The sequence below is a fragment of the Eurytemora carolleeae genome, unplaced genomic scaffold (assembly GCF_000591075.1).
Source record: "Eurytemora carolleeae unplaced genomic scaffold, Eaff_2.0 scaffold346, whole genome shotgun sequence".
NCBI classification, from domain to species: Eukaryota; Metazoa; Arthropoda; class Copepoda; order Calanoida; family Temoridae; genus Eurytemora; species Eurytemora carolleeae.
Genome location: NW_019396332.1, coordinates 23,602 through 36,779, shown reverse-complemented (window position 1 = coordinate 36,779; position 13,178 = coordinate 23,602). Strand labels below are relative to the sequence as shown.

Below are 13,178 nucleotides of genomic sequence, written 5' to 3'. Positions count from 1 at the left end.
TATGATAAATTCTGATATATTGGCTCAGTTCTCTTTTTATTGCTTTTCTTATTTATTTTTGTTATTAATATCCAAGGCCATAACTGGAGGAGGGGTATTAACCGGCGCACGGTGGCCCCTCCCGTAAGACCAAATTCAAGGTGAAATAAATACTCTTACACTGAACAGAGCTTTCGTGGTGTCCCTTCCGGGCCTGTTAATATCAAACATGTTTGAGATTATTTGATTTTTAAGAATCTAGCGCTAACCATGACAATATTAATATTATTTCAGGTTTAGCTGTGGCACTGATATCCCCTCTACTCTGAAAAATGACAAAGTTTCAAATATTGTTCGTAAAAATTGTCAAGATTTTAATACCTTGGTTCGCTGGCTTTCTCAGCTTGACAATTTCAATGCAGCCAGACTGAAGGAAAGCTGACAACTTATGAATCCTAAGGCCGAATTTAAAGAATTTGAGCCGCGGCTAAAATATGATTGCTTTCACTTAGTATTGTATTTAATGGTTCAAGATTTAAGCCGGCGCTCAATTGAAACCGTATATTGGTGGATTTGAGACGCGGCTCAAATTCATTAAATTCGGCCCTTTTTTTAATATTTTATCAATTTTGGTTGCTTTAGTGGTCTCCAAAATAAAGTGGAATGCAACTATGATTTCAAATTTAAATGAGCAGTTTTTCATTTTACATCCTACTTGTTTAGCACAAATACTCTGAATTAATTGGAAATAGATATCAATTTGATAATTATAATTGATATGATCACTCAAATAATAATTAGATATCAATTTAACATCTTGATACTAAATTTCCAATCGTATTCCAGGTAATACAGAATTTATGCATAAAAATTAGAACGTGTTTTTTTAAATATCTTTAATTAGTTTTTAAAATATTTTTCAAGAGTCAGCTGTTTCCAGGATGTAACAGAAGGCGCTAAATCAATTCACAGGATTGTTAGACTTGAATTTACGGATACTTCAAGGGCGTTTGCAGGGTGGGGGTGGGGAGGGGGGTATCAGGCATTGAATACTCCTTCTCCTAACAAACCTTTTTGTTTCCCAATAAAACTGACAAAATTTTGTTTCTTTACTTTTTTGCCTCCCATTAACCAGTGCATGTTTATTTCTCATGAGTTTATCCCACTGGAAATAAAATTAAAGATGAACCACCATCACGAACTTTATTCTACAATTAAACTGAAAAGTTCTCCCATCCTCCTATATCTTTAACTTTTCACTCAGATCTCTGAAAAAGAATCTTGAAAATTTGGACGTGAACAAGAAATTCCTCAACTACAACAGGAAACAAATTTATTGCATTTGCTTTCTTTTTCAAAATTAAAATAATACATTTTGCACATTTGTATAAAATCTAAATGAGTACTATGAGTATTAGCAATAAACGGGTATTATAGTTCGGCCATTAAATTTATTGGTCGCCATCTTGGTAAACCAGATCATCCTCTGGTTGGGCTAGCGCAGAAGAACACGCAGAAACTTGCGGCATTGTATGAGCAGGTGATAAAGCAAATTCTACAAATTCTAGTCACATATTGTTAAGGTTTTCAATTTTGAACGCGATTTTTACGTTTCTTGAATGTTTGTAAAAAATATTTAGAACCTCGAATTTCTGGCGAGGGACTGTTCACTTCATTCAAGACAAGATCAGAATCCTAACATTGTTTGGGAAGAGTACTGTCGACTTAGTCATCAGCTTAAGCAGGTAAATGTTGGCAAACTATGAATTTCTCGACAAAATATTTAGGAAACTATCTAAAATAATGAAGAGCCCACTAAAATCTAATTGATCGCCTGAAGGATGTTTATCATTGATTTCCAAGTATCTGTGAAATCTACAGGTTGCCCCAGAAGAAAAAAAAATTGAAGGGGTTTCAGAGCCTCTTTTTTTGCATTTAAAAGTCGCTTTGGGTCCAGTGCTCACTCCACAACCTTTAATTCTGAAGGTGGTCAGGGGTCTTATGAGGGTCAAATTACCAGAAGTCACAAAATAGTAAGAATCCAGGGTCTCTTAAAACTTCGCGGGCAGTTCCTTTCAACCCCAGGATTTACTTAAAATTATCTGAAGTTAGAACTTTTTTCTCGGGATAAGACATTGATCTCCATCTTATGCAGATATACGGATTAAAATCACCCTTTGATATACCGTGATTTTCCTACTTTAGTGTTGAGATAAAACATTGATATTCAAATTTAAAAGTGCTCACATTGATTATCAAGATTAATTGTTCAACATTAACAAAATTAAAAATTCTGATCTCTGATTGATTTTCTAGATAACAGATCGGTTGTGGGATATAGAGCTGAGTGAGGAGAGGGTAGCCGACCTTGACGACTGGAGGGAGGAGAGTAGGGACATGATGTCCTCTAGCCTCCAGTACAAACTGGAGATGATAGATGAGGTGCAAGAGAGGATAGACGGGTTCACCAAGTTTGAGATGGAGAAGAACTGGAGCAATGTAGAGAAGAATATTCATGTACTACAGGTATTACAGTGGTCGTCAATATAAATGATTGTATGAGCATCTAAATTGTTATATTGCATAATCTCGGTCAAATTTTTTCTCCTTTCCCCCCAGTCCCTCACAAATATAAAAAAAAAAAAATTTTAAGTTGTAAACATTGATTCTAAAAATACTTTTCTATAATCAATTCACATTTTGTGTTTACAAATACTCTTTTAGGGATTAAAAGTAGAAGGTCTTCAAGAATGGCTGTCCTCTACACAATCCCTTCCAGACTGGATCAGTCAAGAACTGAAGGTAGAGATCCAAGTATATTCAATTCTGAATTCAAGGCAGGGATATTGTGCTGAGCTCAATCAAGATTGGATAGCTCTGAAACTATTCAATTCTCATTTGTCTTTTAAACTTTAAAGGGAGTGACCGGCAATGTATGTTAGTTGAACTGAGATTGCAGTAATGTGGAGAATTTTTTAGGATTCATTTGAGACCTAAATCAGATGTTTTTACGTTGCAGCCTTCGTTTAAGAATACATCAAGATCATTTCATCTCGTTTAAGAATTTCCATTATTACATTTTTTCCTCATAAGATTATTATAATCTTAGTTCAACTACCACACATTGCTCTTTAAACAAATATTGACAGCTTGATTTTTGCGTCGCAATTTAAATGTTCCGTCAAAAATACACACTAACAAACTTGAAGATTAATAATGACAGAAATTTCTTTGTTTTGTTTTCTTGCAATGATTATTAAAGACCTTAAACTATTTTTTTAGTAAAACTTTTAATTTTTAATGTTCATTCCAGGATCATTTACTGGAGAGATGTGACAAATATTTAGAATTGGAGACAAACAGAAAACAGATTCAGGTATTTTACAATTGATTATTTTATCGAGGAAAAACTATTCAAAGTATGCAGCGCAAGCTTAATGTCAAAAAGTTTGAAATTTGAAAAGGAATTATTATCTTGGTTTGTAGAAACCTGATTTTCTGAAATTTGTTGTGGGTTTTCTAAATTGCTCTCCGCAGACAAATTGGATCCATGAGAACCTTGAACCAAGGGTTTTAAAGATATAGCAATGTTGGTTTGAAGATGTATAATGTATATTTTGTACCAAGTATAGACAACGCTAAAACTTGGGACTGGGTAATCAAGATACTGCAGTAGTTTCATGCTCTAACTACAACTCAGTAGAAAGTAGAATGCGCAATGTGGCGTAATTGGCACCGTTTTAGATTTTTTCTTCTTAAGTAGGGGCGTGGCCGTGGGGGCCGGATAAAATAGACTAACACATTTTCAAATTGTTCTAGCCCAAAACAAAAAAATTCAAAATTTGCATAATTAATATGCAAATTTAAAATTTGGGTTTGCTAAGATTTCGGTTCAATCGTTTTCCCGGGCGGAGTAGGGGTAAACCCCCCCCCCCCCTAACTCTTCAATCCAACCATAAGGTCACATGAACAGTTCCATCAGAGTAAAATAGAAGTTTTTTCACATTTTTTTGTTGAAAATATATTTTGTTTTGGGTCAACTATTTTTTAGCTATAATTATTTACTCATAATGTCCAAAAAAATCATTATAATAACATTTTTTGAAATAGCAAAATGGGAAAACGTTTTTAAATTGGTGTTGTTAAATGGAAAATAATTAAGGTTTCTTATAATTATTTGCAAATACTCTCCATTCAAGAATGTTTGAAGACAAATATAATTCATGAATATTTGTTTCTGCCAAACAAAATGTTTGAATTTAATGTAAAATTCAAACACTAGGTTTTTATACAATAATTTAAGCTTGTGAATGTTTCATTTCAAGCTCCCATTTTTTCTTCGTAATTGTAAATCTCAATATTTTGCGAATTTTTCTTCATTGATAGACTTCTAAATTTAAACAAAAAATCAACATTTTTTTACAAAATATCTCATTTAAGCCCAATCGGTTCAGCCTTTATGACGTTTTTTAGGTACATACAGACAAACAAGCTAAATGTATTGATTAAATGGCTGGCAAGAAGGGGTAGATACAGTAAAAGCACAGAATAAAAAAATTTAATTGAGGAGAACATGTAAGATACCGGCAGATTAAAGAAATAAGTTATTCAGCTTTAACACACTAGATATTTGTTATTCAATAGTATTGAAGATTTTATATATGGTGTTTTTAATTAGTTAAACTAATCAGGATCTGCATATTTTCAAACTTTTACACCTCAAACTTTAATAGTAAGGGTGCCGTTGGAGTATATTGGGGAAAAAAGTATACAAAAAATATTGGCATAGAATATGTCATAGCAATTTCAGGACTTTTAAGAAATCCCTCCTCCTCCTCCTCCTTCTCCTCCTCCACATTCCGCAGTATCATTTATATATTGCACTACTGGGATTCATCCTTTTGGTTAAATCTTGAATAATGAAAAGAAGACTGGGTTTTATATTCTACATTGGTATACAGTTGTTAGAGATAAACACGCTCTACTTTTTTCAAAATAGCCCTATTCCTTCCATTTCCAAAATGGGGTCTGTCTTTTTTGTGCATTTAAAATTGCTTGAGATGTTTATGCAAAATTGCCTGATAAACTCTCGATCAATTCCGGGTCTTTCTAATGACGACTAGATTAAATTAGTTGAGTTCCTAAAAGTAAAAGAGAAAGTAATTTTTAAAAGACTAGACTTTGCATCTTTTATTTAGATGTCATTAACCCTAAAACATCTGAGGATTTTAATGCCACGCCATTGTATCATAAATAGAATTAAAACACAAATAATGACTGAACAAGAATAACAGGCTTTTTCTTCTTTGTTTCGCTGCAAGAAATAACAGGAAGGTGATGCATCAAAAAGAAAACAAACAATAGAGAGAAATATTGTAGAATATTCATATTGTATTTACTATACATCAAGCTTAACTGTGATTTTTTATTTTAAATCATGAAATATGTCTAACAATAAAGTAAAATTTGACACTTGAGACAACAATAGATTATAAAAAAGATGGTTTACCTTTGGTCTTATATTCTTTTTATATGATTAGGAGATGATATAGAGAGAATTCTTATCTAATATGTTATTTGCGCTAGTAGAAAATATTTCTAGAAGCATTTAATTGAATTTCAATTTTTTATTATGTCAGAAATATTATTTTTAAAACTTTATAAAATGCCATTTACCTAATTCTTGAAGTTGCAAAGAAAAGTTGTTAGTTTAACATAAAATAAGTATTGTTATTTTTAAAACTTATTTTAACAACCCAGATTTGAATTGACTAAACATTTGATAATCATTAAATAAAATAAATCTCAAATTTTGAAGAAAATTTTCTCACCTTTCTCAAGTTTAGATTATGTTTAGGTGACTTTTGGTTGCATATTTGGGAGAAATTGCGGAAGAAAATGTTTTTATTTAAAAATCTTAAATTTTTCAAATTGTGATAGGAAAATGTGGCCTTCAGTAAACTTAATGGGACAAAATGAAAATATATTTAAAATTTTTTTTTGGTCCAATATTGGTTTTGCAACCAGGACATAATATCCAATGTAAAGAAGAGTGGAATGTTGTTATCCGATATATAACACATCTGTGCTTCCTTCAAGATATAGAATGCATTTGAAATATATTTTTCTCGTACATAATACTGGGTGTGACTTAATAAACAAGCTTAACTTTTTTTTGTTTAAGTTTTACTTTGTTAGAATTAGAAACTTTGCTGGGTGTATATTAGGTAATCTTCAAATCAAGAGATGGAATTAAAATCTAATTTCAGAGATACACAAGTCACACTGCTGAAATTGGACCATCAGGTTTCAAATGCACTTGATTTCTGAGATATTTTAAAAATGGATTTGCGGAAAATTCCCTAGGGGGCATTTTTTATAAATTAAGAAAAAAATTCAGAAGACTGCAAATTAACATATTCTGAACAAAAAGTTTAGGTGTTTTAACTTGAAACCTGATGGTCCAATTTCAGCAGTGTGTATTACTGGTTGGCTCAAGAGTTTATTAATATCTTTATTCCTTGATGATTTACATTGAAAATATACAATAATTTAAACATAAGCAGCTTACAGAATACAAATATATCATTTTTAAATTATAATTTATTATAAAAGCTCAGGTGATTTACGAGTTTGGTTTAATCTGATCAAGCTGAGACTTACCATTATATTTCTCCTTTTCCCTTTACAGTTTTGTGTTGTTGCTAGTGTTTTAAATAAAAAAATATAATAAACAAAAAGTTTAGAGGTTGTTGAATTATTCACCAAAAAGCAAAAGAATATAAGTTAAAGAAACAGAACACATTGTAACCTAGTTAGTCCAGGGTGCTTGCTTATCTCTAGGGTTTCCAACAAACGAAATGTTTCCCAAAAAATGAGTAAATTTTCGGTCGCATTTAGTAAACTTTTTCTCGAAATTTCGCTTTTTTTCGCAATAATAAATGAAGCCAAAACGAAACGAAATTTTGCGAAAATGCGAAATGCAAACAGTTTGCAAAATGCAAAAATTTCCTGAAAATTCTAAAATATTTTCACGAAATGCAAAAAATTTTTTGAAAACCTTGAGTTTTATAGCTGCATTAATTAATCGCTCAAAAGATAATTCTCTGCTATGATGGTTCAATATTTGAAATTATCATAGTTTTAATTGAACTAAACATGTTTAAAAATGTTTAACAAAACAGATTAAAGCAAAATTTTGCATAAAAAGCGAAAATTTTCGCATTTTTTGCAAGAGAACGAATTGCATAATGATGCAAAATGGTCGCGAAAAAATGATTTTCCTTCATTTTTCCTTTTTGTTGGAACCCCTACTTATGTCAGAATGGATATGAGTAGTTGTATTCTTCTTGTTGACAAAGCACAGAGGCAAACTAGATTTTTAAATATGATGTACAAACAAATAATAATTATGTCTGTTTCCATTTATGTGTTTGCAAGGAAAACAAGACTTAAAATTTATATTTTTATGAATACTATATTTTCTTTTTTATCTTATATGTTATATCTTTTATTTTAACAAAATTAGTGCATATATTATTACATAAATTCATATAGCAGAAAAACAGGATAAGCCAGTGCTTAGGATCCATTTAATTTTGATGCGGATCTGGATCCTGGATCCGCACTGGAAAAAAATGGATCTGAATCCATATCCGGATCCAGGTCATTTCTTTGATTTACTGAATATTTTTAACAAAAAAAATATTTTCAAATTTTTTGTTTTATTTTTTTTCGCTTATTTTTATATTAAAACTTGATGAACCATTCAGAAATGGGGAAATTTTTATAATCTCTCTTTTTTTAAAGTTCAAATTTGGGTTTTAGGAGTAAAAAAATTTTGTTTTCAGTTTTTGGTTGAGTTTTACCCCTGGGATCCTGATCCGTGGATATTTTTGCGGATCCAATGTTTCCGGATCCGGATTCTAAGCACTGTGATATGTTTTGCTGAACTCCCAGCACATATATTAAATGACAGTTGTCTTTATATTGTTATGGGAAAGAAAGTTGTACATTTTATAAAGTTCAACTTCTTGCAGTAAAAACTTTTTATAGTCAATCCAAAAGTTGCACAAACTTTCACGGTGAATCCAGATGCCAAGAAATAAATATTTTCTTAAATATTAATGTTTTTAAAATTTTTTACCTACTTTCAATTGAATGCTTTTGCAAAAATCATCCCAAGGTATGTAAAAATAGAATAGGTTTGGTTGAATTGGGGGAAATAATGAATTTTTGGATAAATAGTATTAAAAAGAATGAAAAATCTTGCCTAGCCTCTGATATCAATTTTTAAAATTTTATTTCAAATCATCAAACTGCTGTTTAAAAAAAAAAAATAACACCCTGAATATTTAATTCTTTAGACTTTTTTGACAAAATTTATATTAAAGGTTTTAACATGGGTTAGTATTCAATTTGCAAACCCTATTGAATGTCTCTTTCATGAGACAAGTGCAGAATTACAATGTAAAGAGTAGAATAAAGATGGAAGTTGGCTCCAGTTTGTTTAACTATCTCATCAACACATAGAATTGTTCTATTCCAGGTTTAATCCTCTTTATTGTAATTTATGAGAAAAAGACCTAATAGAATTCGTTAAACTTTTTTAAAAACATTGTTATCCAATATCTTTTCATTCAGATAAAAAATTCCAACAAAACCTATTAAAACAAATAAAAAGGGAAATATGAAAACCTAATCAGAGGATACTCTTAATTTTCTATTAGCACTTAACTCAGGTAACACCTAGGCAAAAAGAATAATTAAGTGAATAAAGGATAAACTCCCCCTCATTTTTAGACAGGATATGAATATTGTAGATATAGTATGGAAGTTGCATCAGAAAATTATTCTGCTGCTGAAATAAACTTTAATTAATGGAAAATAAATTTCCATGTTCCTTAATAGCCATCTTATGAAAAATGAAAAAAATTTCTCAATAATAATATGATGGTCATTACTTAATTATGATTTATGATTGATCTCACAAATAGGTAATGGATTGTGTAGCCTATTGAGCATGTTAGAAATGATTTTCAACTATACATATAAGGATTAGATATAATGATATGTAGAACTAGATGAAGTGTCAGGTTTGGCCCTTAGAAATTTTTTTTTAATTTGGAAAAAAATGATTTTTGAAGAAAAAAATGATTATTGAAAGAAAAATTCTATATGATATCAGATGGAAACATTTTGAGACTTCTATATTTCTTGTTTTATTCTTATTTTTGATAGTCCAAGCCTCGTCCATCCTTCAATCATACTTAGGCTAATTTTGAAAAAATTTAAATAAATGAATTGTTTGGATTATCCTGCAGTTAGCCAAATTGCAAGAGAAAGAACTATTTTTTTTCAAACCCTGTATATCGGGGCCTATACTGAGTGGAGCAATGTCACTACCCTTTCCCCTTGTTTTGTTTTCTATATTGCTTGTTTCAGCTGTAACACATGTAGCTTGTGTTTTTCCAGTTTTTTTTATTTCGAGTAGGACATAGGGGGGGGGGATGGGACCTCTGCCATCTTGTGTATTGGTCTTCATTCGCTATCGGTGAAAAAAAATTAGATAGTGTAAAGCTCAAATCTCCTTCTAATTTTCCTGTTCATAGTTTTTTTTTTCTTGTTGATCTTGTTTTAAGCCCCCATCTCTACTGTCAAGAGATTTCCCTTCCACTTTTTTTCTGTTCCATTTCTTTTTTCTTCTTGCTTCTTGTTTCTTGTTTTTACACTTTAAGGCCTTTCTGAATAGTTCTTTTGACATCGAGTTGTGGAGCAGGTAGGAGAGAGGAGGTTTGTAGGAAGAAGGGTGTAGGGGATTGCTCCCTGTGTTCCTTCATGTTATACTGTAACCCAGTTAAGGGGGATTAAGGAATTTACCCATAACTGCACCCCTTATGCAAAATGGGGAGTTTTGAGCCCTGAAAGCTCTCTTGAGTGCAATCTTCCATAGCAGTCCAGTCTTCACATCTGGTCGAGTAAAAAACCGGTATCGTTGTGCATGGCTTTTATACCCACGAGGGGTTAAACTCCTTCTTTCAGTGCACTAAGCTGAATATGAAGTTTTGTTTTAATCTATGTAGAATTCTTGCTTCCCTTGTAGGATACAAGATGCGTAACTAAACTCAGGAAATATGTGCTAAGGGTTTCATGTTTTTCTTTAAATTTGGTAAACTTAATTCAATATACAGATGAAAAAATATTTGTGAGATATAGTATAAGGATGAAATGTATTTGTGTAGATTAGTATTCTGGTGGTTGTGAGCGCCTCTTCTTGAATTATAATCCAGTTATTTCAAGTCTTTGTGTTCTTGTACTGCAGTGGAGGCATAATAAACATTTTTACAAGATCTAATAGAATTCGTTAAGAGTTAACAACCAACTTTTCCTACAGTACTTATTGACAAAACAAACTATTTTTTATGCTTTTTGTTAATTCTTAAGAACCTTTATGGATGTATAATCTAAAACTTGCTAACATTTTTAAAACCCAACACTACACACTCAATTAAAGTTTTAAACCATACTAATCCCTCTCCCTTTAATGAAGGTCCGAGCTGGAAACTCTTGTTCTGTGGATATTGAGATTAATGCTTGATACCGGTCTTTTGTTAATCTGCAGATTAATTTAATTTTTTTATCCTGTATGGTAATTGTTTCCATTCAAGGGTTGAAGGGAGCTTTGATCAGGAGAGGAATAACTGTAATGAAGCGATCAAACATTGATCTTCAAATTAAATGTGCCCACAGTGATTATCGAGCTCAAACGATCGGAATTATGAATATCCCAGACAAAAGTTGCCAACTGAGATTCTTCCACCCAATAAACAATGTTTGAATCTGAAAAATGTTTTATTTTAGAACTCCTGGTTGAATTTACGAGGTAAAGACGACTCATTAAACCTCTCCCTTGACGTACTTTACTCCCAGATGAGAACCTGCTTTGCGAAGGTAATACTCCAGATTAAGTAATCCATGTTTGTACCATGTACCATGTTAGTTTGACTATATAAAATCATAAATTAAGTCGAACAGTCGTCTTCATAAACCAAAGTTGTTATAGTCCATCACATGACCTTGGGAATATTTTTTGGACTGTCAGAATTTTTGAAAAAAAATCTTATGATAATTTCGATTTTTTTAAAATCCATAGAAAAAGTTAATTCAGCAACTTTTTTTGCTTTATTTTAAAATGAATCAGGGCCCAGGGGTTTTGGAAAAATGAAAGGGGGTATAGGCTGAAAGCTAATCACTTCAGCTCTCGATCTCGACTCATGAAAGTCATATCTGATGTTCCTGTCTCGAGAAATTGATATAAAACTGTGTCAAATCTATACGAAAATGAATATATATACAATTTTATATAAAAGTAGTAGGTTTAAACAGATCATATTCAGCAAATAAGCAACCAATCTGAAAACGATGATATCCCAGTCCCAGAGAAAGCTAATTGTAATTTAGGTTTACTTTTATATTTGTTGTATCTATTTTCAATAGATTTCATTCATAATATTATTTTTACGTCCGTATTACCGACCAGAAATTCCACCAATGGCAGTGCAGTAAAGTGGTCACTTGATACAGGTGGAGACACGTGACCAGTATACTGCTCTGCCATTGGTGATAGTTCTGGTCACGTGATTTAAGTTTCAGATTTTCAAAATTTTACATATATGAATTTTCGTATAATTTTGACACAGTTTTATATCAGTTTCTCGAGACAGGAAGATCAGATAAAACTTTCATGGGTCGCGATCAAGAGCTAAAGTGATTAGCTGTCAGCCTGTACCCCCTTTCATTTTTCCTTTACTGTCTCTTTAACTAAAAGTTGAACTAGATGATGAGCACGTTAAGTGCCTTGAAAGCCTTGTATAATATATATATGTGGATATGGTTAGATAATTTATATAACTATTCCTCAGTCAGAAGATATTGATATTTCAATGCAGCTTTTTATTAAAAGAAATTGGATAAAGTGTACACTGTACAAACTTAGTCTAACTTTAACAAGAATGATTTTCAATTTTTCAATTGAATTCAACATTCTGGAAATCCTAAAATTTTCTTTATCTTACTCTATTCTTTACTATTTTAGTTAAATTCTGCTAAACCCCTATCTCTGTTGATGCACGCATATGTTTTTACAAGAAAACGTAGGAAAAGTTCAAAAATTTCCCAGAAAATTGGATGGAGTAGTATTTTATCTTGGAGCTTGTTGTGAACTTGTAAACAGTTCTTAGAATTCGGGTCCTCAAGATCTAGATCAAAATCAACAACATTTTAGTTCTAGATCTAGATCTAGATCCAGATCCGTAAATTTTAGCTCTGGATCAAGACCTTTATTCGTAACATTTTAGCTCTTCGGATCTAGATCGAAATCAACAACATTTTAGTTCTAGCTCTAGATCCAGACCCGTAGCATTCTAGCTCTGGAAATAGATCCTTATCATTTAACAATATGAAGGATTCTTCTATGGACAGCTACGAAAGTAGAACCTTAACATTTCATAACAATATGACTAATCGCTCTAACAAATTATTTTTGAAACAGTACTTTTTGGATTGATTCTTTATTGATCCAATTGCATTTTTAAATACTTAATGATTTTCTAATTTAGGTTAAATACTCATACTTGGAGAATAGGAGACATAGAAGTGAAATAAGCACTTATTTTATAAAATGGAGTACCGTCTGCAAAGCATGTATAATCATATGGTAGGGCGAACCGCGTCAGTTGTCTCTCCCTTCTATTCCTTACTCCCTGGTCCCGGTGTATATATTTAACTCAGGTAGACACTAGACAAGTTCGGTCTCATGTATTTCTGTTTATTTTGATTTGAAAATTTAACTGAAATGAATAAAATTTTATTAACGATGTGACTTTTATGATTCCGATTTAATTTTAGAATTGATTTTTTAAATTTTTGAATTGATTAATTTTTAAATCGATAATTTGATTTTAGAATTGATTTATTTAATTTTAGAATTGATTTATTTAATTTTAGAATTGATTTATTTAACTTAAGAATTGATAAATTTGATTTTAGAATTAAATGTTAACTTAATTTTGATTGAGAATTGATCAAATTGATTTAAAAATTTATTATATTTGAGTTTATATTGATTAAATTTGGTTTAGAATTGATAAAGTTTAGTTTAGAATTGATCAAATTGATTTTAGATTAAGATTGCAGAGTAG

At 31.2% G+C, this 13,178-nt stretch overlaps 1 protein-coding gene across 1 annotated transcript in view; it reads left to right on the top strand.

Moving 5' to 3' along the window:
• Positions 1 to 13,178, top strand: part of LOC111701109 (polyribonucleotide nucleotidyltransferase 2, mitochondrial) — a 34,932-nt gene extending 21,754 nt beyond the window's left edge. Inside the window, exons 27-37 of the mRNA XM_023472261.1 lie at positions 274 to 412; positions 920 to 951; positions 1,244 to 1,303; positions 1,417 to 1,519; positions 1,620 to 1,724; positions 2,296 to 2,505; positions 2,704 to 2,781; positions 3,293 to 3,355; positions 10,840 to 10,929; positions 12,597 to 12,668; positions 13,161 to 13,178. Of these exons, the coding sequence (XP_023328029.1) occupies positions 274 to 412; positions 920 to 951; positions 1,244 to 1,303; positions 1,417 to 1,519; positions 1,620 to 1,724; positions 2,296 to 2,505; positions 2,704 to 2,781; positions 3,293 to 3,355; positions 10,840 to 10,929; positions 12,597 to 12,668; positions 13,161 to 13,178 (970 nt within the window). The remainder of the gene's footprint in view (positions 1 to 273; positions 413 to 919; positions 952 to 1,243; positions 1,304 to 1,416; positions 1,520 to 1,619; positions 1,725 to 2,295; positions 2,506 to 2,703; positions 2,782 to 3,292; positions 3,356 to 10,839; positions 10,930 to 12,596; positions 12,669 to 13,160) is intronic.